The sequence below is a fragment of the Vigna unguiculata genome, chromosome 4 (genome assembly GCF_004118075.2).
Source record: "Vigna unguiculata cultivar IT97K-499-35 chromosome 4, ASM411807v1, whole genome shotgun sequence".
In the NCBI taxonomy this organism is placed as follows: domain Eukaryota; kingdom Viridiplantae; phylum Streptophyta; class Magnoliopsida; order Fabales; family Fabaceae; genus Vigna; species Vigna unguiculata.
Genome location: NC_040282.1, coordinates 19,531,690 through 19,557,486, shown reverse-complemented (window position 1 = coordinate 19,557,486; position 25,797 = coordinate 19,531,690). Strand labels below are relative to the sequence as shown.

Below are 25,797 nucleotides of genomic sequence, written 5' to 3'. Positions count from 1 at the left end.
GAACTCGCACTTGGACAACTTGGCATACAGCCGTTTCTCTCTCAAAACACCAAGCACCAACCTCAGGTGTTCTGCATGTTCCTCCTGAGTCTTGGAATAGATAAGGATGTCGTCTATGAAGACTACGACAAACTTATCTAGGAAAGGTCGGAAGATCCTGTTCATGTAGTCCATGAACACCGCTGGGGCATTGGTCACGCCAAAAGGCATAACCACATCCTCGTAGTGGCCATACCTGGATCTAAAGGCTGTCTTCTGTACATCATCAGCCTTTACCAAAATCTGGTGGTAACCTGATCGCAGATCTATCTCCGAGAACACTGATGACCCATGTAACTGATCCATGAAGTCGTCAATCCTCGGAAGCGGATACTTGTTCTTGATAGTCATCTTGTTCAGTTGCTTGTAATCCACACACAGGCGTGAACTCCCGTCCTTCTTCTTCACCAACAACACTGGTGCTCCCCAAGGTGAAGTGCTAGGTCGGATGAACTGTTTCTCCATCAGATCTTCTATCTGTTTCTTGAGCTCTACCAACTCTGTCGGAGCCATGCGATAGGGGGCCATCGAGACCGGGCCTGTTCCTGGGACTAGATCAATAGAGAACTCCACCTCTCTATTGGGAGGCAACCCTGGTACCTCCTCCGGGAACACATCCACAAAATCCTGGACGACTGGTATCACAGACGTCGTCTCTCCTCTCTCCACCTCCATATGTGTGAAGATCATGTAGCACTGCGCACCGTCCTGTAGCTCCCTCATAACACCTTGGGAGGACACCAACTCATGCTCCTTTGATCGGGAAACAACAACTTCTTTTCCCGACAATCTATCAGAATGCGATTGGCAGAGAGCCAATCCATCCCTAAGATCTCCTCCAACTCCTGTAGAGGTAGGCATATTAAGTTCACCCTGTACCTGCGCCCCTCTACCTCCACTGGAAGCCTAGCACACAAGGACGACGTCCTGACCAAACCCGACGTCGTAGTAGCCACCGCAAGCTCACACTACAACTCGTGCACCGGCAGACCCAACCGTTCCATACAAGCAAATGACACAAAAGAGTGTGTCGCTCCAGAATCATACAACACACAACATCTCATCCCAGAAATCACACAATAACCCATAACAAGGTTACCTGAACCTGCAGCCTCAGCTCCGGTCATGGCATAGACTCTGCCCGTCGCCTGAGGCCTGTTGCCTTTGTCCCTCCCCTGATGCTGCTGGGGTGCCTGAACTGGAGGGCGTGTCGCCGCCCTAGCAAGGTTGGGGCAATCTCTCCCAAAGTGGCCTTCCTTGCCACAGTTGTTGCACCTACGGTAACCCTCCCTACGTGGACAGGCGTATCTCGGGTGGGGTCCTCCACATATGTAACACTGCACTCGACCCTACTGAGGAGGAAGACCCCTAGACCCCTGAGACTGAGGGTGTGGTCTATCATACGGTCTCCTCCTCTCCTCATGTCTGGGCCTGGACCCAGATGGTCCACCTATCCTCTGCGACGGCTGTGGCTGCTGTGGGCGCTGGCCTTCCACCTCCCGCTTCATCTTCTCCATCACCTTGGCCTTCTCCACCAGAGCGACAAAGTCCTTGATGGACAAGGGAGCTACCATCAGGCGGATGTCACCGCGGAGCCCGTTCTCGAACTTCCTGCATCGCCACTCCTCATCGAGTGGCAGGGTGTAGAAACGGCTGAGGTGTTTGAACCTCTCGGCATACTCAGTGACAGTCTTCCCTCCCTGGGTCAACTGGAGGAATTCCACCTCCTTGGCGTACCGGATGCTGTCAGGAAAGTACTCGGATAGGAATCTCTCCCTGAAAGTTTCCCATGTCACTGGGTCATCTCTCTCCTCTAAGATGGATCTGGTGCTGCTCCACCAATGCTCCGCCTTCCCCGTGAGCATATAAACTAAGAACGCCAACCTGTTCTCCGCAGGGCACATCTTGGCGTCATAGATGCGCTCTAGGTCCTTCAGCCATTGGTCTGCGGCGTCAGGACTGGTCTTCCCGTCAAACTTCGTCGGGTGATGTTTCAGAAAGTCCTCCAGGCTCCACTCCCTGACTGCAGGTCGTGGCTCAGGACCGAACACAGGGGCAGTCGCCCTGTTCTCCTCCAACTGGCGGAGGGCCTCCATGTGCTGTCGATGAGCATCCTCAGCAGCTACTCTCGTAGCCTCCATCTACTGCATCACAGCCTGCTGCTGCTCCAGCGACACCGCCTGTCGCTGCATGGATGCCTCATTCTGCTGCATCATCGCAGCACTCTGCTGCGCCATAGCTGCTACCATCGCCTCTATGGCTCTGGCGATATCGGGTGCGTCCCCCTAGGATGATTGAGAAGCTCGACGAGGAGGTGCCATAGTCCACTGGCACACAGAAAATCACTTGGTTAGGCTCGATAAAGGCAAGAATTTAACTAAGAACACTTAGAAGATACACAGAGAAAGCTAAGCGGACCTCCAAGTCCACAGACCTAAGGAATGACCGCTCTGATACCATAAATGTAACGTCCCATTTAATTTATAAACGCAATTAAAGGAAACGCCACACATAAAAATAGTATAACCACGCAGTCCTGGGGTTTCCAACATCACCCCTACAAAATTAGGCACACCACGATGCCAACAAAAGCAGAAAACTGTTCAACTAAGAGTTTACAATCTAATAACCACGAATACAAGGGTCATAGCCCTAAAGAATACATGACGGAAAGAAGTATAAGATATAACCCCGATGACTAGGTAGCGGAATCGCCATTCCCTTGTTGACCACGAGAACTTCGCCCATCTGCTCCCATCAATCAAATTGATGATCATCGCAAGAAGAACAGCCACATACAATACAACCATACAAACAAACGGGTAAGCTAGAGCCAATACATATTCATCATATAGTCAAATACATTATCATCATCTCATATCCATATAACAATCAAGCATGTTATAACTCTTCATTCAATACACTACGACTCGACTCGACTCATCCGGATATGTATAACTTGGTCGGATTCAGCGGATGCTTGCACTTGTGGTGGATACCTCTGCTCGACCCTGAGCTGCTCGATCCTGAGCTATGTGTTACAAGTGTTACGATGAATCAAATCTCCCTCACCACAAGGTTAGCCCTTACTGGATTCCAGGCCTCCTGCTACTCTCACCACAGGAGTCAGTCCGCTCTAAGTGAGACTAATTGGCTCCTCAGAGTGTCAGGATACAACCTCACCTTGAATCCTTACCTAGTTATACAGATGGGGCACCACCATGGACACCCACTAACAGGGACCATGGAATTACGTCCCGACCACTGAAGCGTAGCCCCGGAGGTCTCACCTAGAGACCCCAAGGAATTACACGCTGACACGGACCAACATTCATAAACCACATTAGGAGAACATCAAAAGCATGTTTACAATTCCATACCCATCCATGAGTTTTATCCCTCATAAGCATCACATTGTGAATCCATACCACTGATCATCACCATCCCATGAGTCTAGGGTCTCATCTCATGTCAATACCATGTTCCTTTAATTTCAAACCACACATTCATTTCACATGCTAAGTCTCATACCAACCCATCATCCACAAATTCATGAATCATGCCAAAAGTATACTTCATGCTCTATTATATACAGATCACTCCTCATATAATCATACTCAACCAAAATAGATCATTCAGGGACCAATAGACATTCGAACACAGCATAGTCTCGCCCAGCAGCTCGCTCAGGTTGAGGGGTCTCGCTCAGGCGAGCTACCCCCTCCGCCTAGGCGAGGCACAAGAACAAGAGCGTGGGCAACACGGGATCTCGCTTAGGCGAGATCCCTCTCGCATGGGCGAGTTGCCTGCTCGCTCAAAAGTCACAGCAGGTAGCTTGGGCGACCATTCGTGGAGAAAAAGGCTTAGGCGAGCCTCTGTTAATCTCACCTGGGCGAGACTAGCTCGCTTGGGCGAGTTTAACAGTGCCCGCCACTGTTTTCACCTGCAAGAGACGCAAATACGTACCACAAGCAACAATCCCACCGTATCATACATCCATATCAACAGGTAAACACAAAAGAGAATCACCAAGCACACAAAATAGCATACTCGCACCAAACAAACAAAGGATTCTAGCTTCCCCGTACCTGGAATAAGCTAGCAAACGACCCAACACTCCCTCGACACCGAACGCACGAGCACAACAGCTCAAGGAGCGAATGGAGGAAATGGAGTAGAGAATAGCTTCGAGCTAGCTTGAAGATGGCAGAAACCTAACCCTAGCAGAGCTTTTCGTGAGAGGGAGAAAGGGTTGACGGCTGGGTCTGTGAGAATGAAAATGAGTGTGGGATTAGGGCAACATGAAAGCTTTTATCCTATGGGCCGGCCTTTAGGCCCAATACTGTAGGGCAGCCCACTAACTTTAGGGCAGAAATAAAAAGGGGCCTTACATTCTCCCCAACAAGAAAATTTTCGACCTCGAAAGTAAAGACTCACTAGGTAAACAGATGTGGATGTGATTTTCTCATGTCCTCCTCTAACTCCCACGTCGAGTCACCCGTCCTCCGATCCCAAATAACTTTAACAAGACTAACGGTCTTCCCACGACGTTCCTCAACCTTGCTATCCTCAAGAGCGATGGGTGGTACTTCCACTGTGAGATCCTCCCTGATCTGTATATCCTCAGCCTCCAACACGTGGGCCGGGTCGAATACATACTTCCTCAGTTGTGACACATGAAACACCGGATGAAGGTTCGCCAACTGCGGCGGTAAGGCTATCTCGTAGGCCACCAGTCCAATCCTCCTCGTGATCTGATATGGGCCAAGGAATTTAGGCGAAAGTTTCCTTGAGCGGAGAGCCCTTCCCACGCCCGTGGTTCGGGTTACCCTCAAGAATACATGATCTCCCGCTGCAAACTCCAAAGGGGTCGGCCTTTAGGCCCAATACTGTAGGGCAGCCCACTAACTTTAGGGCAGAAATAAAAAGGGGCCTTACAGAATGTTTCAAATTTTAGAACAACAATCCACTATGAGTATCCGTCACCTATTTGTTGTAAAATTTTGAGCAATTTTTATACATAAAATATCAAATATTTAAATTGTAAATAGTAAAAAAAAATTAACAAAGTGTTACCATGAGATGGAATTCGTCAAATTTAAAACACCAATCCCATCCGAGTATTGGCCAACCTGTTTCGTGTGAAATTTTGTACAATTCTTGTTTATAAAAAATCAATTATTTAAATTGTAAATAGTAAAAAATAGGAAAAATAATTAAAAAATGTGTTACAAAAAGAATGAATTTTTCAAATTTCATAACACCAATCCACTTTGAGTATTTGCCAACGTAATTCTTGTGAAATTTTGAGATTTTTTATGTTGATAATATGAATTATTAAGTTTTGGAAATGATAAAAAAATAGGTGAAAAAAAATTTGAAAATTGATACCAAAAGATAGAATTTTTCAAATTTTAGAACACCAATCCCCTGAGAGTACGACCATCCTGTTTGTTGTGAAATTTTGCAATATTTTTTTCCCTAAAATATCAATTATTTAAATTGTAAAAAGTAAAAAATAGTAAAAAAATAATTAACAAAGTGTTTCCATGAGATGAAATTTGTCAAATTTAAGAACACCAATCCTATATGAGTATTGGCCAACTTGTTTCATGTGAAATTTTGTGCAATTTTTGTATATAAAATATCAATTATTAAAATTATAAATACTAAAAAATAGTTAAAAAATTAAAAAAAAAGTGTTACTAAAAGAAGGAATTTTTCAAATTTCATAACACAAATCCCATTTTAGTATTAGCCAATAAGGTTGTTGTGAAATTTTGAGCATTCTTCATGTAGTAAATATGAATTATTTAAATTGTAAATGGTAAAAAATAGTAAAAAAAATTATAAAGAATTAAAAAAAGATGAAATTTTTCAAATTTCTGAACATTAATCCCCTTTGAGTATCGCCCAAGTTGTTTGTTAGGAAATTTTGAACAATTTTTATATATAAAATATCAATTTTTTAAATATTAAATATTAAAAAATAGTAAAAAGAATTAAAAAAGTGTTATCAAGAGATAAAATTTGTAAAATTTCAGAACACCAATCCCATCTGAATATCTGTCAACCTGTTTGTTGTATAAAATATCAATTATTTAAATTGTAAATAATAAAAAATAGTAAAAACAATTAACAAAGTGTTACCATGAGATGAAATTTGTCAAATTTAAGAACACCAATGCCATCCGAGTATTGGCAAACGGGTTTCTTGTGAAATTTTGTGCAATTTTTGTATACAAAATCTTGATTATTTAAATTCTAAATAGTTAAAAATAGTTAAAAAAAATTAAAAAAGAGTTACAAAAAGAAGGAATTTTTCAAATTTCATTACATACACCTCCTACAAATATTGGCCAACGGGTTTGTTGTGAAAGTTTGAGCAATTTTTATGTAGATAATTTGAATTACTTAAATTATAAATGGTTAAAATAGTAGAAAAATATTGAAAAAGTGTTACCAAAAAATTGAATTTTTTAAAATTTCAGAACAGCAATACCCTTTGAGTTTCGGCCAACCTATGTGTTGTGAAATTTTTAGCAATTTTTATACCTAAAATATCAATTATATAAATTTTAAATATTAAAAATAAGAAAAAAAAATTAAAAAAGTGTTATCATGAGATGGAATTTTCCAAATTTAAGAACACTAATCCCATCCGAGTATATGCCAACTCGTTTCTTGCGAAATTTTGTGCAATTTTTGTTTATTAAATATCAATTATTTAAATTGTAATTAGTAAAAAATAGTAAAAAAAAATAAAACAACGTTACAAAAGGAAGGAATTTTTCTAATTTCATAACACCAATCCCATTTTAGTATTGGCCAACGGGTTTGTTGTGAAATTTTGGGAATTTTTTATGTAGATAATATGAATTATTTCAATAGTAAATGGTAAAAAATAGTAGAAAAAAATTTAAAAATTGTTACCACAAGATGGAATTTGTCAAATATCAAAACACTAATCCCCTATGAATATCGGCCAACCTGTTGTTGTGAAATTTTGAGCAATTTTTATATATAAAATATCAATTATTTAAATTGTAAATAGTAAAAAAAGTTCAAAGAATTAAAAAAGTGTTATCAAGAGATGAAATTTGTAAAATTTAAGAACCCCAATCCCATCTGAGTATCTGCCAACCTATTTGTTGTGAAATTTTGAGAGATTTTTTTATATAAAATATCAATTATTTAAATTGTAAATAGTAAAACATAGTAAAAAAAAATTAACAAGCTGTTACCCAAAAAATGAAATTTGTCAAATTTAAGAACACCAATGCCATCTAATCTGAGTATTAGCCAACGGGTTTCTTGTGAAATTTTGTGCAATTTTTGTATACAAAATCTTAATTATTGAAATTCTAAATAGTTAAAAATAGTTAAAAAAGTGTTACAAAAAGAAGGAATTTTCAAATTTCATCTCACAAATCACCTATGAGAATTGTCCAATAGGTTTCTTGTGAAATTTTGAGCAATTTTTATGTAGATAATATGAATTATTTAAATTGTAAATAGTTAAAATAGTAGAAAAAATATTGAAAAAGTGTTACCAAAAGATTGAATTTTTCAAATTTTAGAATAGCAATCCCCTCTAAGTGTCGGCCAACATATTTGTTGTGAAATTTTGAGCAACTTTTATACATAAAATATCAATTATTTAAATTTTAAATATTAAAAATCAGTAAAAAAAATTAAAAAAGTGTTATCAAGAGATGAAATTTGTCAAATTTAAGAACACCAATGCCATTAGAGTATAGGCCAACTTGTTTCCTGTGAAATTTTTTGCAATTCTTGTTTATGAAATATCAATTAATTAAAATGTAAATTGTAAAAAATAGTAAAAAGAATTAATAAAGTGTTATCAAGAGATGAAAATTGTCAAAATTTATAACACCAATCCCATCTGAGTATAGGACAACCTGTTTTTGAGCAATTTTTATACATAAAATATCATCTATTTAAATTTTAAATATTAAAAATAAGTAAAAAATAAATAAATAAGTGTAGGCCAACTTGTTACTTGTGAAATTTTGTGCAATTCATGTTAATGAAATATCAATTATTTAAATTATAAATAGTAAAAGATAGTAAAAAGAATTAAAAAAGTGTTATCAAAAAATGGAAATTGTCAAATTTTGGAACGCTAATCCAATCTGAGTATCCGTCAACCTGTTTGTTATGAAATTTTGAGCAATTTCTATACATAAAATATCAACTATTTGAATTTTGAATATTAAAAATAAGTAAAAAAAATTAAAAAAGTGTTATCAAGAGATGAAATTTGTCAAATTTATAAACACCAATCCCATCTAAGTATAACCCAACTTGTTTCTTGTGAAATTTTGTACAATTCTTAATAAAATATCAATTATTTAAATTGTATATAGCAAAGAATAGTAAAAATAATTAAAAAAGTGTTATCAAGAGATGGAAACTGTCAAATTTTACAAAACCAATCCCATTTGGGTATCTGTCAACCTGTTTGTTGTGAAATTTTGAGCAATTTTTATACATCAAATATCAATTATTTAAATTGTATAAAGTAAAAAAATAGTAAAAAAAAATTAACAAAGTGTTACCATGAGATGGAATTTGTCAAATTTAAGAACACTAATCCCATCTGAGTATTGACAAACCTGTTTCTTGTGAAATTTTGTTAAATTTTTTTTGTATACAATCTTAATTATTAAAATTCTCAAGAGTTAAAAATAGTTGTAAAAAATTTTGTGCAATTTTTGTATATAAAATCTTAACTATTAAAAATCTATATAGTTAAAAATATTTTAAGAAATAAAAAAAGTGTTACAAAAAGAAGGAATTTTTCAAATTTCATCACACAAATCTCCTATAAATATTGGTCGACCGGTTTCTTGTGAAATTTTGAGCAATCTTTATGTAGAAAATATGAGTTATTTAAATTGGAGATGGTAAATAGAAGTAAAAAAAATTGAAAAAGTGTTATCAAAAGATGACATTTTTAAAATTTTAGAACAACAATCCCCTCTGAGTTTCGGCCAATCTGTTTATTGTTAAATTTTGAGCAATTTTTATACATAAAATATCAATTATTTAAATTGTAAGTAGTAAAAAAATTAACAAAGTGTTACCATGAGGTGGAATTTATCAAATTTAAAAGACCAATCCCATCTGAGTATTGACAAACCTGTTTCTTGTGAAATTTTGTTAAATTTTTTTTGTATACAATCTTAATTATTAAAATTCTCAAGAGTTAAAAATAGTTGTAAAAAATTAAAAAAGGGTTACTAAAAGAAGGAATCTTTCAAATTTCTTCACACAAATCTACTATGAGTATTAGCCAACAGGTTTCTTGTAAAATTTTAAGCAATTTTTTATGTAGATAATATAACTTATTTAAATTGTAAATCGTAAAAAATAGTAGAAAAAATATTGAAATTTTTTTACGAAAAGATTGACTTTTTCTAATTTTAGAACAACAATCCCCTCTAAGTATCGACTAGCCTATTTCTTGTGAAATTTTGCGCAATTTTTATACATAAAATATCAATTATTTAAATTTTTAATATTAAAAATAAGTAAAAAAAAAATTAAAAAATTGTTATCAAGAGATGGAATTTGTCAGATTTAAGAACACCAAACCCATATAGGCCAACTTGTTTCTTGTGAAATTTTTTGCAATTCTTGTTTATAAAATATCAATTATTTAAATTTTAGTTAGAAAAAGAAGGAATTTTTCAAATTTCATAATACCAATCCCCTTTAAGTATGGCCAACGAGTTTCTTGTGAAATTTTTAACAACTTTTATATAGAAAATATGAATTATTTATATTTTAAATGCTAAAAAATAGTAAAAAAAATTAAATATTGTTTCCAAATGATGGAATTTTTAAAATTTCAGAACTCCAATCTCCTGTGACTATCGACCAACCTATTTGTTGTGAAATTTTGAGCAATTTTTACATATAAAATATCAATTATTTAAATTGTAAATAGTAAAAAAAAGTAAAAAGAATTAAAAAGGTGTTATCATGAGATCGAAATTGTCAAATTTTAGAACACCAATCCCATCTAAGTATTCGCCAATTTGTTTATTGTGAAATTTTGAGCAATTTTTATACATAAAATATCAATTATTAAAATTGTAAATAGTAAAACATAGTAAAAAAAATTAACAAAGTGTTTCCGTGAAATGAAATTTGTCAAATTTAAGAACACCAATCCCATCCGAGTATTAGCCAACCTATTTCTTGTGAAATTTTGTGCAATTTTTGTATATGAAACCTTAATTATTAAAATTCTATATAGTGAAAAATCATTTCAAACAATTAAAAAAGTGTTACAAAAAGAAGGAATTTTTCAAATTTCATCACACAAATCTCCTATGAGTATTGGCCGACGGTTTTTTGTGAAACTTTGAGCAATCTTTATGTAGAAAATATGAGTTATTTAAATTGCAGATGGTAAAAAAAATTAAAAAAGTGTTACCAAAAGATGGAATTTTTAAAATTTTAGAACAACAATATTGTCTGAGTTTCGGCCAACCTGTTTGTTGTGAACTTTTGAGCAATTTTTATGCATAAAATATCAATTACTTAAATTGTAAATAGTAAAAAATAGTAAAAAAAAATAACAAAGTTTTACCATGAGATGGAATTTGTCAAATTTAAGAACATCAATCCCATCCGAGTATGGGCAAATCTTTTCTTGTGAAATTTTGTGCAATTTTTGTTTATGGAATAACAATTATTAAAATTCAAAATACTAGAAAATAGTTAAAAAATTAAAAAAGTGCTACAAAAAGAGGTAATTCTTCAAATTTCATAACACCAATCACCTTTAAGTATTGGCCAACGAGTTTCTTGTTAAATTGTGAGCAATTTTTATACAGAAAATATGAATTATTTATATTGTAATTGGTAAAATGGAGTAGAAAAAAAAGTTAAAAGTTGTTACAAAAAGATGGAATTTTTAATATTTCAGAACAAAAATCCCCTTTGACTATCAGCCAACCTGTTTGTTATGAAATTATGAGCAATTTTTACATATGAAATACCAATTATTCAAATTGTAAATAGTAAAAAATAGTAAAAAGAATTAAAAAGTGTTATCAAGAGATCGAAATTGAAAAATTTTAGAACACCAATCCCATCTAAGTATTCGCCAATTTGTTTGTTGTGAAATTTTGAGCAATTTTTATACATAAAATATCATTTATTAAAATTGTAAATAGTAAAACAGAGTAAAAAAATGAACAAAGTGTTTCCGTGAGATGAAATTTGTCAAATTTAAGAACACCAATCCCATCCGAGTATTAGCCAACCTATTTCTTATGAAATTTTGTGCAATTTTTGTATATAAAACCTTAATTATTAAAATTCTATATAATTAAAAATCATTTCAAAAAATTAAAAAGTGTTACAAAAAGAAGGAATATTTCAAATTTCATCACAGAAATCTCCTGTCAGTATTGGCCGACGATTTTCTTGTGAAACTTTGAGCAATCTTTATGTAGAAAATATGAGTTATTTAAATTCTAGATGGTAAAAAATAGTTAAAAAAATTGAAAAAGTGTTACCAAAAGATGGAATTTTTTAAATTTTAGAACAGCAATGCTGACTGAGTTTTGGGCAACCTGTTTGTTGTGAACTTTTGAGCAATTTTTATGCATGAAATATAAATTACTTAAATTGTAAATAGTAAAAAAAAATAACAAAGTTTTACTGCGAGATGAAATTTTTCAAATTTAAGAACATCAATCCTATCCGAGTATGGGCAAAATTGTTTCTTGTGAAATTTTGTGCATATTTTGTTTATGGAATAACAATTATTAAAATTCAAAATACTAGAAAATAGTTAAAAAATTAATAAATTGTTAGAAAAAGAGAGAATTTTTCAAATTTCATAACACCAATCACCTTTGAGTATTGGCCAACGAGTTTCTTGTGAAATTTTGAGCAATTTTTATATACAAAATATGAATTATTTATATTGTAATTGGTAAAAAGGAGAAGAAAAAAAAGTTAAAAGTTGTTACAAAAAGATGGAATTTTTAAAATTTCAGAACAAAAATCCCATTTGACTATCGGCCAACCTGTTTGTTATGAAATTATGAGCAATTTTTACATATGAAATACCAATTATTCAAATTGTAAATAGTAAAAAATAGTAAAAAGAATTAAAAAAGTGTTATCAAGAGATAAAAATTATCAAATTTTAGAATACCAATCCCATCTGAGTATCCGCCAACCTTTTTGTTGTGAAAATTTAAGAAATTTCTAAACATAAGATATCAAGTATTTAAATTGTAAATAGTAAAAAATAGTAAAAAAATTAACAAAGTGTACAATGACATGGAATTTTCAAACTTAAGGATACAAATCCCATCCGAGTATTGGCCAACCTCTTTTTTGTGAAATTTTGTGCAATTTTTGTATATAAAATCTTAATTATTAAAGTTCTAAATTGTTAAAAATAGTTAAAAATAAATAAAAAAGTGTTATAAAAAGAAGGAATTTTTCAAATTTCATCACATAAATCTCCTATGAATAATCGCCAACAAGTTTCTTTTGAAATTTTGAGCAATTTTTATGAAGATAATATGAATTATTTAAATTGTAAATAGTTAAAATAGTAGAAAAGTATTGAAAAAGTGTTACCAAAAAAAGATTGAATTTTTCAAATTTCAGAACAACAATCCCATATGAGTATCGACCAACCTATTTGTTATGAAATTGAGCAATTTTTATACATTAAATATCAATTATTTAAATTTTAAATATTAAAAATCAGTAAAAAAAATTAAAAAAGTGTTATCAAGATATGGAATTTGTCAAATTTAAGAACACCAATGCCATCTAAGTATAGGCCAACTTATTTCTTGTGAAATTTTGTGCAATTCTTGTTTAAGAAATATCAATTAATTAAAATGTAAATAGTAAAATATAGTAAAAAGAATTAAAAAAGTGTTGTCAAGAGATGAAAATTGTCAAATTTTAGAACACCAATCCCATCTGAGTATCCTCCAACCTGTTTGTTGTGAAATTTTGAGCAATTTTTATACATAAAATATCAACTATTTAAATTTTAAATATTAAAAATAAGTAAACAAAATTAAAAAAGTGTTATCAAGAGATGAAATTTCTCAAATTTAAGAATACCAATCCCATCCAAGTATAGGCCAACTTATTTCTTGTGAAATTTTGTGCAATTCATGTTAATGAAATATCAATTACTTAAATTGTAAATAGTAAAAAACTAGTAAAAAGAATTAAAAAAGTGTTATCAAAAAATGGAAATTGTCAAATTTTAGAACATCAATCCAATCTTAGTATCCACCAACCTGTTTGTTGTGAAATTTTGAACAATTTCTATACATAAAATATCATTTATTTAAATTTTAAATATTAAAAATAAGTAAAAAAAAATTAAAAAAAGTGTTATCAAGAGATGAAATTTGTCAAATTTAAGAACACCAATCCCATCCGAGTATAGCCCAACTTGTTTCTTGTGAAATTTTGTACAATTCTTGTTAATAAAATATCTATTATTTTAATTGTATATAGTAAAAAATATTAAAAATAATTAAAAAATTGTTATCAAGAGATGGAAACTGTAAAATTTTAGAACACCAATCCCATTTGAGTATCTGTCAACCTGTTTGTTGTGAAATTTTGAGCAGTTTTTATACATCAAATATCAATTATTTAAATTGTAAAAAGTAAAAAATAGTAAAAAAAATTAACAAAGTGTTACCATGAGATGGAATTTGTCAAATTTAAGAACACTAATCCCATCCGAGTATTAGCAAACATGTTTCTTGTGAAATTTTGTGCAATTTTTGTATATAAAATCTTAATTATTAAAATTCTAAATACTTAGAAATAGTTAAAAAAATTAAAGTGTTACAAAAAGAAGGAATTTTTCAAATCTCATCACATAAATCTCCTATGAGTATTGGCCAACGGGTTTCTTGTGAAATTTTGAGCAATGTTTATGTAAAAAATATGAATTATTAAAATTGTAAATAGTAAAAAATATTAAAAAAGTTTAAAAAAGTGTCATCAAAAGATGGAATTTTTTAAAATTTAGAACAACAATCCCCTATGAGTTCCGGCCAACCTGTTTGTTGTGAAATTTTGATCAATTTTTAGTAGATAATATGAATTATTTAAATTCTAAATGTTAAAAAATAGTAGAAAAAGACTTAAAAATTATTAGCAAAAGATGGAATTTTTCTAGTTTTAAAACACCAATCCCTTGTGAGTATCAGCCAACCTGTTTGTTGAGAAATTTTGAAAAATTTTTACATTTAAAATATCGATTATGTAAATTCTAAATAGTAAAAAATAGTAAAAGGAATTAAAATAGTGTTATCAATAGATTAAATTTGTCAAATTTTAGAACACCAATCCCATCTGAGTATTCGCCAACATGTTTGTTAAGATATTTTGTGCAATTTTTATATTGTAGATAGTAAGAAACAGTTAGAAAAATTAACAAAGTGTTTCCATGGGATGAAATTTGTCAAATTTAAGAACACCAATCCTAATCGAGTATTTGGTAACTTGTTTCTAGTGAAATTTTGTGCAATTTTTGTATATAAAATCTTGATTATTAAAATTCTAAATAGTTAAAAATAGTTAAAAAAATTACAAAAAAAGGTGTTAAAAAAAGAAGGAATTTTTCAAATTTCATCACATAAATCTCCTCTGAGTTTTGGCTAACGGGTATTATGTGAAATTTTGAGCAATGTCTATGTAGAAAATATGAATTATTAAGATTGTAAATAGTAAAAAGTAGTAAAAAAAATTTAAAAAAGTTTTACAAAAAGGAGGAATTTTTCAAATTTCATAACATCAATCCACTTTGAGTATTGGCCAACAAGTTTCTTTTAGAATTTTAAGCAATTTTTAAGTAGATAATATGAATTATTTAAATTGTAAATGGTAAAAAATAGTAGAAAAAGATTTAAAAATCGTTACCAAAAGATGAAATTTTTCAAATTTTAGAACACCAATGCCTTGTGAGTATCGGCCAACCTGTTTGTTGTGAAATTTTTAGCAATTTTTATATATAAAATATCAATTATGTAAGATGTAAATAGTAAAAAATAATAAAAAGAATTAAAAAAGTGTTATCAAGAGATTAAATTTGTCAAGTTTTAGAACACCAATCCCATATGAGTATCCTCCAACATGTTTGTTGTGAAATTTTGAGTAATTTTTATACATAAAATATCAATTATTTAAATTCTAAATAGTAAGAAATAGTAAAAAAAAATTAACAAAGTGTTACCATGAGATGAAATTTGTCAAATTCAAGAACACTAATCCCATCCGAGTATTGGTAAACATGTTTCTTGTGCAACATTTGTATATAAAATCTTAATTATTAAATTTCTAAATAGTTAAAAAAATTAAAAAAAGTGTTACAAAAAGAATGAATTTTTCAAATTTCATCACATAAATTTCCTATGATTATTTCCCAATCGGTTTCTTGTGAAATTTTGAGCAATGTTTGTGTAGAAATATGAATTATTAAAATTGTAAATAGTAAACAATAGTAAAAAAATTAAAATAGTGTTACAAAAAGGAGGAATTTTTAAAATTTCATAACACCAATCCACTTTGAGTATTGGCCAACGAATTTCTTTTGAAAATTTGAGCAATTTTTAAGTAGATAATATGAATTATTTAAATTGTAAATGGTAAAAATTTTAGAAAAAGACTTAAAAATTGTTACCAAAAGATGAAATTTTTCAAATTTCGGATCACCAATCCCTTGTCATTATCGGCCAACCTGTTTGTTGTGAAATTTTGAACAATTTTTAAATAAAAAATATGAATTATGTAAGTTGTAAATAGTAAAAAATCGTAAAAAGAATTAAAAAAGTGTTTTCAAGAGATTAAATTTGTCAAATTTGAAAACACCAATCCCATTTAAGTATCCACCAACCTATTTGTTGTGAAATTTTGTGCAATTTTTGTATATAAAGTATCAATTATTTAAATTGGAAATAGTTAAAAAAATTGAAAAAAGTGTTACAAAATAAGAAAATTTTCAAATTTCTTAACACCAATCCACTTTGAGTATTGGTTGTGAACTTTTGAGAATTTTTTATGTAGATAATATGAATTATTTAAATTGTAAATTGTAAAAAGTAGTAGAAAAAAATTTAGAAATTGTTACCAAAAGATGGAATTTTTCAAATTTTAGAACACCAATCCCCTGTGATTATCGGCCAAATTGTTTGTTGTGAAATTTTGAGCAATTTTTATATATAAAATATCAATTATTTAAATTGTAAAAAGTCAAATATAGTAAAAATGGTGAAGGATTGTCTCGGATTATGGAGTGGAAAACGTGTTGGACAGAAATGGATATAAAAACCCTATAACGAAAAGCGATGAAGGGAAAGATGGAGGACGTCTTATCAATGGAGATTCAGAACGAAAGGAAACCACGCCACTTGTAAGAGATTCCAAGATAAGTGAGGAAGATTCACCACTTTGAATTGGAGAACCTCGAGACTTGAGAGAAAACTCAAATTTTCATATAACTCAAATCTTAATACAAAGTGTTTCACAAGGGCTTGTATAGTGTGGGCCGAAACACCAAAAAGCCCAACACAACTAGAGGTCTGATAAAGCCCAAACAAAAACATTACAAAAATTATAAAAGACTTACTATTCTACGATCTGAAGCTAATCCGAGATCTTTTTGAAGGTCTTGAGCATGATTCCATCAACTGCTCTGAAATACCTGTGACGATCCCGAACCACGCCTCCATAAAAAAAGAATTAAAAAACTGTTATCAAAAGATGAAATTTGTCAAATTTCATACCATATGAGTATCCCATATGAGTATCCATCTGCCTTCCTATATGTTGTAAATTTTGAGCAATTTTTATACATAAAATATCAATTATTTAAATTGTAAAAAGTAAAAAATAGTAAAACAAAATTAGCAAAGTGTTGCCATGAGATGGAATTTGTTAAAGTTAAGAACACAATTCCTATCGGAGTATTGGCCAACCTATTTCTTATGAAAGTTTGTGCAATTTTTGTATATAAAATATTAATAATTAAAATTCTAAATAGTAAAAAATAGTTAAAAAAATTAAAAAAAGTGTTACAAAATTGAAGGAAGTTTTCAAATTTCATCACACAAATGTCCTATGAGTATTAGTCAACCGGTTTCTTGTGAAATTTTGAGCATTATTTATGTAGAAAGTATAAATTATTTAAATTGTAAATGGTAAAAAATAGTAAAAAAAAATTGAAAAAGTGTTACAAAAAGATGGAATATATCAAATTTCAGAACACAATCCCCTTTGAGTGTCTGCAATTCTATTTGTTTTGAAATTTTGAGCAATTTTTATACATAAGATATCAATTATTTAAATTGTAAGTATAAAAGAATAGTAAAAAAAATTGAAAAACTGTTACAATGAAATGAAATTTGTCAAATTTAAGAACACCAATCCCATTTGAGTATTCGCTAACCTATTTCTTGTGAAATTGTTGTTTAATTTTTGTATATAAAATATCAATTATTTAAATTTTAAACGGTAAAAAATAGTAAAAAAAAGTTTAAAATACTTCAATGGTCCTTGTTTTTTTACCAAAATCTCAATTTGGTCATCATATTTCTATTAGTCTCAATTAGGTCCACATTTTTGTAAATCAGTAACAATTAGGTCTTTTTCGTTAGTATGGAAGTAACACCGTTAAGTAGATGCTACATGTTAGCTCCTCGTTTTTTTGAAATTTTTAAAATTTGGCATTAATTGGTATAATTTTTGTTACGAATTATTTTTAGGTATTTTGTGGAGCAAACGTTAAGTAGGTGCCATGTGTCAGCTCCTCGTTTTTTTAAATTTTTTTTAAATTTGGCATTAATTGGTATAATTTTTGTTACGAATTATTTTTAGGTATTTTGTGGAGAAAATTTTGGAGCTTGGACACTAATCTTAAGATGAAGATAGAGTTTCCACATCTTTGCCACGTTAGCGCCATGTCAATGAGCTTGTCCATGTCACTAGACCACCATTTTTAACTCATAGTGGCATTTTTGTAATTCTAAGTGACTGAATGACATTTTTGAAAATATGTTGGTCTATAGTGATGTGACCACGAAAATTTAGGTCTTCTTGGGGTGGCACCCGCACTTCATCTTCTCCATTCTCGATTTTTACGTTTGTAAGCTTTGGTTGGTGACCATGGAGATGCCTTTTTCACTTTTCACGTTTTAGAACTCGTTTTTAGTGTTTTTATGCACCATTGACAGCACCCAATGTGGGTTTTACGTTTTGAACTCATTTACTAGCTTGGACATTTCGTTTTATGGATTGTATTGACTTGGAAAAGCACCCATGTATGGGTTTTTGGTTTTTAATATCATAACAGTCATTTTTGTTCCATTAAATCTTTAGAATTCTCTTTTTCTCTTGAATTTGCGTTTGAATAATACCCAAATTAGGGTTTGATATTCTATTTTGGTGAATTTTGTTTTGAAGTGTTTAATTGCTCCATTTCCATGTCTTGCTAAATTCGTGTATTGACTCCTCGATGAAAAATGCAATAAAGGTTTGAGGTTGTGCTTGTTTTGTGAAATCTACCATGTCTTTGTCTTGAATTCGGGGAATGTGTAACATCCCTAAGGAATATTACTTTGAAAATATCATAAACAATTAAATAAATGAGACTAAATACGATAATATAAATCATTCCTCATTTATATATGCATCTTCCCAAAACGCGGGAAAATTAAAGTCGCAAATTCAAAACATTGTAACTGTTCACAATTCAAAAACATTACAACTTATAAAAGCCAAAAGTGGCTAACATTCCAAAACATAAATACATCAAAAATTTAAATCTTCAAAAGCCCATAACATGATCCCGCTCTCCAGTCTAAAGCATCTCCTGTCTCACCTGCCGAAACATCTGCTCCCGGATAATAAATCATCCGATCATCGCCATACACACATAGATAGGGTGAGTTATGCATATTAAACAAATTAAATATGATACCCATCCCAATAAAAATTTACTGATATATGTTAATTACAAATTATCCACCCCTGATCTCAAATTCCTTCCTGAGTCACATGCATGAAACTAGGTCCTGGGATTTTCACTGTGCTTCCACGAAACTATCCCTTTCGTGGTCCAACCCTACGAGCCAATCCTGCTCATAGTCCAACCCTACAGACTCCTCGCCTGTAGTAACACATCCAAACTTACTCAACTTGGACCCTGGCACGCACGCAATCACCATACTATGGACTCCTCGCCCAATAGTAGTCGATGGGAACATTACAGTTCCTTGCCCATCGTGCGCCCAACGCATGCAATCACCATACTAAGGACTCCTCGCCCAATAGTAGCCGATGGGAACATCATTGTTCCATGCCCATCATGCGTTCAACCACTCAAGCACATCCCAGACCTCTATTTGGACTTAGTCCGTCAAGCCCAAACATAAAAGAAGTGAACTTAGTCCTTTAAGTCCACTAATCAAATTAAAAACCAATTATACAGCCACAAAACCCGCCTGGTACCGCCTAGACACCGCTAGGCGGATACTGGCAAAAAACCGCCCGGCGGTCACTCTCCCACCGCCAGGCGCTGCGGCCCAGACAGGACTCGTAATTTTCCGTCACCGCCTGGCGGACACAATCCTGCCGCTAGGCGCCTCTTGCAGGCAGTGGCCACTGCCACTGATTTAAGGCACTACCGCCTGACGGTCTGCCTTGCACGGCCAGGCGCCATACCAGTAGCGAGATGCTACTGGTTTTTGGCACATTTTACAGGTCTGAAGACCTCAATTCGCAACACTACTTCTACACACTAATCATAGTATTTATAACATATCACCAAAACTAAAACACACCTAGTTCAATCAATTCATGCCCAACTCAAACACTATTGTCATACCACATTTCTTTTGATTCTCAAACAGAACAAGCCACAATTAACAATATTCCCCTTACCACTTATCATTATACATGTTATTCTGTGAACATTACCGTACCCCAGTTATGGCCATATGCCCAATTAATTCTTGCACCCATCCTTTTCCCTTTTTATTACCTTACTAGTTCTCATACTCCATATACCCCGATTTCTAAACCCTTTCACCCTTCTATTTATTCCACCCTAGTCTGGTCATTATTTTATGTGTACTTGGACACCCAGATTAACATAACAGCTAACAATATGTAATAAACACCCCAAGCACATTTTTAATCTTCCTTTTATTATCTAAATATCCTAGATGATGAAATTACAACCTATCCTATCTCAAAATACTTCCAATAAGAACCCCAATCATTGCACCCCATGGCAAGAGCACCAACCAGGTTGCACCTACTACTCTCCTGACAGGTCGCCTAGCAGCAGCCTCAGTACCGCCAGGCGGTAGTGAAAAATTGGGCTCTGCCCAGATTCTGATGAAGGATTATCTTGTTCCCTTTTAGAGTTATGAATATGGTGAAGTTGTTTAAGAAAGCTTTTTGAAAATTCCCACTAGACATTAAGATAGCATGCTATCTAGATGTGAAGGTTCATTTCTCAAGCTCATGAAAGGAAGAAGAGAGTTGGATTCAAGCTTAAACACACACGGCAATAACAACACTAAAGAGCAAAATGAAAGAAGAAACAATAAAAATGGAAAGCATAGAAGATGAAGAATGGAAGAAGCACGCCACTCATAGGGGGGGATCTAAGCCAACCAAGCCCTAGAGATGAGTGATTGTGCCGCCACTTGCAAGCAAGATAAGGCAAAGGTGAGTTCACTTCTAGGAAGGAGAGCTCACGAAAATTTAAAGGTTGAAACACAATAGTTTAGAAACAAAATGATCAACCCTTTTACAAGACAAGGAGCACCCTTTAAATAGGAGTTCATAGGGGTCCTTTAGCAAATACAAAAACATAAAAAAGGATTAACTAGCAAACCCTAAACCTAATGTGAGAGTGAGTCTTGGCCAAGTGAAGGGAGATCATTGGTGGAGGCATTCCCATGAGGATTCTAGGCCAAAAGAGGAAGGAGACCAAGTGACCTTCTAAGGCATAAACCACAAAGGCAAAATGATATCGCTGTCGTTAGGCGATCAAATTACCACTACTTTAGCAACTTCAGTATTGCCAGTTTGTAGTGAAGAAAATAGTTAGGGTTAAGATAACCCTGAGTCGTCTCACAACGAATACGGAATTGATCTCAAATATTTGATTCTCAAAAATGCAATTTAAAACTAGCAACTATAAAAATAGGGAGGTTTTGATATGCAAAGAAAATGACACGGAAGATTGTAAACACAGTAATAGTAAATAGGTCAATTCCACTGCTTTTTCTAAATAAGATTCTTCATTGGTTATCTAGAGATTATTGTTAAATTAATTATTGTTGTTGATTTACAAATAAATCAATGTAAAGACTCAATTCATTTGTTGGCATCCTCACTTTTAATCAAAGTACAGTCTCAATTAAAAGTGAGAATTATTAGATTGTCCATAGTAAATTCAATCAAAGTACAGTCTCAATTAATTTTACTATGCCTAATCATGTCTATTCCTTTGTTTCTTTACCAAATAGAAAACTTAATTAATCAAAGTAAAGTCTTGACTAATTTTAGTTAAAGTAATTACCTCTAATCAAATTAAAGTCTCAATTATTGGCAAAAACTTATTTAATCAAATGAAAGTTTCTAAACAAAATCAAAGTAAAGTCTCAATTTAATTTAAAAACCTTTTAACTCATATGATTAGCATGCATGTAGATTTAAAATCATTATTTTCTATTCGATTAAGAAGCAAAAGACATAGATAAACAAAAACCACAACAATAATCAAAATAACAAAACATATAAATTCATCTAACCTCAGAATCCATTTAAGAAATTACAGTGGAATCAACCCTTAAAGCTTAGCCCTCCATGGCTTTGATGGAATACATGATGATATGAAAGAAAGAAAATAAAAGAAAGAATGAGAGATGTGGTGGAGACGGTATCTGCCAAAACCAGAGAGTTCTAAGTGTCTAAGCTGTCAGCTGTAAATTGTCAGTTCCCGTTTCTGCTCCCTTAAGTCTCTTTATATAGGCTTCAACTGGACTTTGGGCTTTATCTGTCAGTTGCTAAATTCTTTCATTTTTATTTAATTAATTAGCAACTCAATTTCTGTCCAATTTCCAATTCTGCCCCTCTTATTTAAGCATTTTTACAAAATTGACCAGAGTTTGACCAGTTTGACCAGAGTTTGACCAGTTGACTGCCTATCAGATGCTGACACGTGGCAGTGCAGATTCTCTCTCCAGAATTAGGGTTTCACTCTCACACTCTTCTCCTTGGCTGCGCGGCTGACGGCGGCTGCTCCGGCTTCTTCTCCGGCGAGCGTGGCGCGACGCGGTGGTGACGGAACAGTAGCGAGAAGCTGCGCGCTGTTCGCGCTGGCGGATGCGTTGCGGAGAAGGTTCGCGGTGGTGGTGCGCGGAGCTACGATGGAGTTCTGGTTCGCGCGTTCTGGTTCGCATGCGCTGCGGAAATGGTGCAGATTCCGGCGAAGAGTGCTGCTGCGGTGGCTGCGGAGAAGACGAACTCGCGCTTTGATGGAGGAAGATGGTGGCGGAACAGTGGCGTTCTGCGCGAGGCTCGATGGAGATGGTGGTGGCGTGATGGATGCTCGCGTTCGCTGCTGCCATGGAGAAGAAGGTGCGTTGCTGTTCGTGGTGCGGAGAAGGTGGCGGCGCTTCGCGGTGGTTCGTCGTGGTGGAGTTATGGTGCAGATTCCGGCGAGTTGACGGTGGAAGGGGCTGCCATGGCTGAGGCACGAGGAAGAAGAACTCGCTCCATGGTTGCTGCGTGATCTATGATGGCCGGAAAAGGTGATGGCGGCGGCGGCTGCCATGGTGGGTGGAAGGAGAGGAGAAAATTAGGGTTAGGGTTTTGGGAGATGAAGATGATGACGTGGTAGCCTTCCATTGGACAGCTTGTTAGTGCAAGGATTGTTGCCACATGGCTTGCTCTGGTTGGGTAATTTTAAGAGGTGGGGATTGCCACATGGCATAATCTGGTTGAGTGAAGTTTAAGTGGTAGGAGGGGTGCAACTTAGTGAAAACTGGGGGTGCAGAACAGGTTTTTGTGGTCCACTTGAGGGAGGAGTGTGCAAATAAAAACTGGGGGTGCATTTAGCTCCTGATTTATTCTTTTTCAGAATTTCTTGATTTTGGACTTATTTTGTAACTTTGAATATTTTAAAATCACATTATTAATTGACCAAAAATAAATTCCAGCTGCATTAACAAACGTTAGAATATCCAATAATATTTTGTGCAACTAAAATCAATTTTTACGCCACTTTTACCAAACTTACTCAATAAATCCAATAATCACAAATCCTAATTAAATCAATCTTTAAGCACAGAAAGTTCAATTAAATCCCCAAATTTAAATATTAAATGAGGGCAAAAATTTGAACTCATCACAAAAGGAGACAAGGTACATGTCTACTTTTGCTTTTGCTTTATGCTTTTTGCTTTCCTCTCTCTTCCACTTCATCCAAGTGCTCCAATCACCAAGTGCCACCTAGCCATGCTCTACTTTCTCTTAATTACCTACAAAACAAGACAAACAAGGATTAGCATGTTGGTTTAAGTTAATCTAATCTTGGTCAAAGGTCAACTTTGGATCAAAGTCAACAAGTCAACCAAAATAAATCAACTAGAAACCAACTTAGGGAATTCAAACTAAAGTAATGCAAAACAAAGATAAAGGTGATGGAATAGAAGACTCCCCTCTAGACATGCTTCTAGTGATCCTTCTTGATGGAGCTTCTAAGGAGGTGGTCATGCCTTCATCATCCTCCCCTTCTTGGAGAGAATTCGACCACGAATTCTTAAACCCTACATCAAAAGGAGAAAGGTCACAAACATTAAATGAGTTACTTATGTTGTAGCTTGGGGGTAAGTCTAACTCATAAGCATTGTTGTTAATTCTCCTAATGACTTGAAAGGGGCCATCCCCTCTAGGGAGGAGCTTAGACTTCCTTTGAGTAGGGAATCTCTCCTTTCTCAAGTGAAGCCAAACCCAATCTCCCTCTTGGAAGATGACTTCCTTTCTTCCCTTATTACCATCCTCTTGTTGTTTCTTAACTCTCCTCTCAATGGTTTCCTTAACTTATGAATGCAAGTCTTGGATGTACTTGGCTTTGGTCTCACCATCTTGGCAAGTCCATGCCTCATGAGTGGGTAGGGGAAGGAGGTCTAAGGGAGTTAGGGGATGGAACCCATACACAACCTCAAAAGGGGAATGAGAAATAGTGGAATGCACAACCTTATTGTAGGCAAACTCTATGTGGGGAAGAAGTTCCTCCCACTCTCTAATGTTTTGCACTATCATACATCTTAGCATTTGCCCTAGGGTTCTATTAACCACCTCGGTTTGGCCATCACTTTGGGGATGACAAGTGGTGGAGAAAAGAAGCTTGGTGCCAAGTTTACCCCACAAGGTTCTCCAAAAATGGCTTAGGAACTTGGAGTCCCTATCACTTACAATGGACCTAGGTAGGCGATGTAGTCTTACCACTTCCTTGAAGAAAAGATTTGCAATATAAGTTGCATCATCAATCTTATGGCAAGGAATGAAATGGGCCATCTTAGAGAACCTATCCACCACTACAAAAATGGAATCCCTACCTTTTTTGGTCCTTGGGAGACCTAAGACAAAATCCATAGAAATGTCAAACTAAGGCTTGGAAGGGATAGGCAAGGGGGTGTAAAGACCATGGGGTTGGACTCTAGATTTGGCTTTCATGCATACTATGCAACCTTTGCAATGCCTATCTACATGCTTCCTCATGTGAGGCCAATAGAAGTGTTCTTTCAAGACTTCCAAAGTCTTGTTTGGCCCAAAATGCCCCATTAATCCTCCCTCATGTGCCTCTCTAATGAGTGAGGCTCTTAAGGAACCTTGGGGAATGCAAAGTTTCTTACCTTTGAAAAGATATTGATTGAGAAGGTAAAAGTCTTTGTAAGCCCCTTGGTGGCACTCACTAAGAATAGGGGAGAAATCAACATCCTTTGGATACAATTCCTTAATATGATCAAAACTAAGAAATTTAGTTTCAAGAATGGAAAGGAGGGAATGCCTTCTTGAAAGTGAATCCGCCACAATGTTAGCCTTTCCTTGCTTATGTTTGATCACATATGGGAATTGTTCTAAGAACTCTACCCACCTAGCATGTCTCTTGTTTAACTTGCCTTGGCTTTTCAAAAATTTGAGTGACTCATGGTCACTATGTATCACAAACTCCTTTGAAAGAAGATAGTGTTGCCAAGTTTGCAAAGTTCTCACAAGAGCATAAAGCTCTTTGTCATAGGTGGAGTAGTTGATGTGACTCCCCTTGAGTTTCTCACTAAAATAAGCTATGGGGTGCCCTTCTTGGAGAAGCACGGCCCCAATGCCTACATTGGATGCATCACACTCAATTTCAAAAGTTTTGGAGAAGTTAGGGAGGGCTAAGAGTGGTGCATTGATCAATTTTTGTTTTAAAGTTTCAAAAGCCTTTTCTTGATCTTTGCCCCACTTATAGGCCACACCTTTCTTGACCAATTCATTGAGAGGGGCAGCTATGGTGCTAAAGTTTGGCACAAACCTCCTATAGAAACTAGCTAACCCATGGAAAGACCTAAGCTCACTTACATTCTTTGGGGGAGGCCAATCCTTGATTGCCATCACTTTTTCTTGGTCCACATGGACCCCATGTTGATTTATTTT

At 34.0% G+C, this 25,797-nt stretch overlaps 1 protein-coding gene across 1 annotated transcript; it reads right to left on the bottom strand.

Annotated features, from left to right (window-relative positions):
- On the bottom strand, positions 1–22,556 carry LOC114180571 (uncharacterized protein K02A2.6-like; the record flags this gene model as incomplete). Its single annotated transcript, XM_028066879.1, has 4 exons — positions 22,440–22,556; positions 1,777–2,117; positions 1,131–1,329; positions 1–441 (listed from the first exon to the last, which is right to left on the bottom strand). Coding segments are annotated over exons 1-4 (1,098 nt in total), but the record flags the coding sequence as incomplete, so codon positions are not given.
- Between the last annotated feature and the right edge of the window lie 3,241 nt (positions 22,557–25,797).